This window comes from Henckelia pumila, chromosome 3 (assembly GCF_033568475.1).
Source record: "Henckelia pumila isolate YLH828 chromosome 3, ASM3356847v2, whole genome shotgun sequence".
Classification (NCBI taxonomy): Eukaryota; Viridiplantae; Streptophyta; class Magnoliopsida; order Lamiales; family Gesneriaceae; genus Henckelia; species Henckelia pumila.
The window spans coordinates 19780397-19782175 of NC_133122.1; the positions used below are offsets into that span (position 1 = coordinate 19780397).

Consider the following 1779-nt stretch of genomic DNA (forward strand, 5'->3'; position numbering starts at 1 on the left):
TTTCACAAGGGGTGTGAATGCAATTAGCCCCTCAACTTCCAATGTGACACCTTTCCAGAATAAATTTAGTGTAGCAAGTCAAAAATCAAATAGTATCCTTTAAATTAAAATGGTCCGCCTACAATATAATAATAAGCTTTACATATATGACAACATGGGCTGTCGATTTCAGACTAGAAAACCAACCCAACCCAACTCATCCATTGTTGCTGAAAGCCTAATCAGGAAAACCAACCCAACCCAACTCATCCATGGTGTTAAATGTTTTGATTATATTTAAATGGGCTTATATGGTACACGTAGGAAGTTGCCTTTAAATGGCAGATATTTTCGACATCTTAGTCCAATCCCCACAACACATCGACGCGCGTGCTCTCACCTTTCCGAAAAAAACCCCACCGGAAAAATCGCCTCCGCCATGGACAACGAGTCCTCCAACCACCGCCAGAACTCCGCCAATGGAGACGCTTCCGACGACGGAGATCCTGAAGTATGGGCGGCGTTCACCGCCAATTTCAGCCAGGTCCAATCGGTCCTCGACCGCAACCGCGCTCTCATTCAGCAGGTGAACGAGAATCATCGCTCCAAAATCCAAGATAATCTGGTGAAGAACGTCGATTTGATCCAGGAAATCAACGGGAACATCGCCAAGGTCGTGTCTCTCTACTCTAATCTGTCCGCTGATTTCTCCAGCTTGTTCCATCAGAGGAATGCCGACGGCGGCAAGGCCGAAGAAAAAAACAACGGGTGATTATGTTTCTAATAATAAAATTTGGCAAGAATTGTAGAATATAATAAAATTTTTATATTCTTGTGTTCAATTAAAATTTAAAATAATTGGTGACAAATTTTTGTGTATCTCGGAACATATTTATTTGTTCTTTTTTTATATGTCTCCTAGCATCTTTAATTAATTTAATGGTGTTTGCAACTAACTAGAATGATGTTTGGAATGTGTTAAGTATATATATGGATAATAATTGCAAAATAATACAACCCTAATCAAATTAATTAAAATTCTTTTATTCCTCTATCTCTGTACAAATAAATCCACACTTTCAATACTTGATCATATCCCACACAATTATCACTCTTGCAGCGCAATCGATTCAGAGCTCCGCGAACGATCTTCACGAGATCGAGTCTTCTCCTCAATATGGTCCACTAAATATTGCGAGTCTCGAACCAAAGCACAAATATCGGCCCTAGTTCTCGTCCCACTAACCAATCTTGCGATCGAGTCTCGCACCAAGTTTAGCATCGAAAACTGTGGGGGTCGATTGACTTTGAACAAATGGTGGTCTCGTACTTTTGCTAGTTTGTTGCTTTTGTGGAGTTTTCTTATTGGAGGAACTGTGGATTTGGTGTCATCTGAGGCAGTATATACGAAGGGTTGATTAGGGTTTGCATATCTACGAGCTTCTTCTTCATGAAATTTTGGTTGATTTTGGGACATAGAGATGATTGTGTTGCACGCCTCCTCGAGCTTCGGGCTTATATGGTAGTTCGCAAGTTCGAGTAAAGGTGTTGCGACTATAAAAGTTAGATCTTGGTGTGTTTCCGAGGTTTCTTCCGAGGAGTCTGCAAAGAAACTTGTGTTGCTCATTGTTGTTCTTGGTCCCTTCACATATAAAAATATCAATAAAAGGGTTAAAAAATTAAATACATAAATTTAAGTTCACGAGAAAATTTTATCAGAAAATAATGATATGCATTCGATGTGCGAAAAGTGTGCGTCGTGTGCAATTTATGTGCATCAAATAGTGTAATGTTAATTTA

At 39.5% G+C, this 1779-nt stretch overlaps 1 protein-coding gene across 1 annotated transcript; it reads left to right on the forward strand.

Annotated features, from left to right (window-relative positions):
• The first annotated feature begins 218 nt into the window (after nucleotides 1-218).
• On the forward strand, nucleotides 219-1528 carry LOC140892841 (uncharacterized). Its single transcript, XM_073301857.1, has 2 exons — nucleotides 219-747; nucleotides 1100-1528. The coding sequence occupies exons 1-2, from the start codon at nucleotides 281-283 to the stop codon at nucleotides 1395-1397; spliced, it is 765 nt and encodes a 254-aa protein (XP_073157958.1). The 5' UTR covers nucleotides 219-280; the 3' UTR covers nucleotides 1398-1528.
• Nucleotides 1529-1779: the final 251 nt, after the last annotated feature.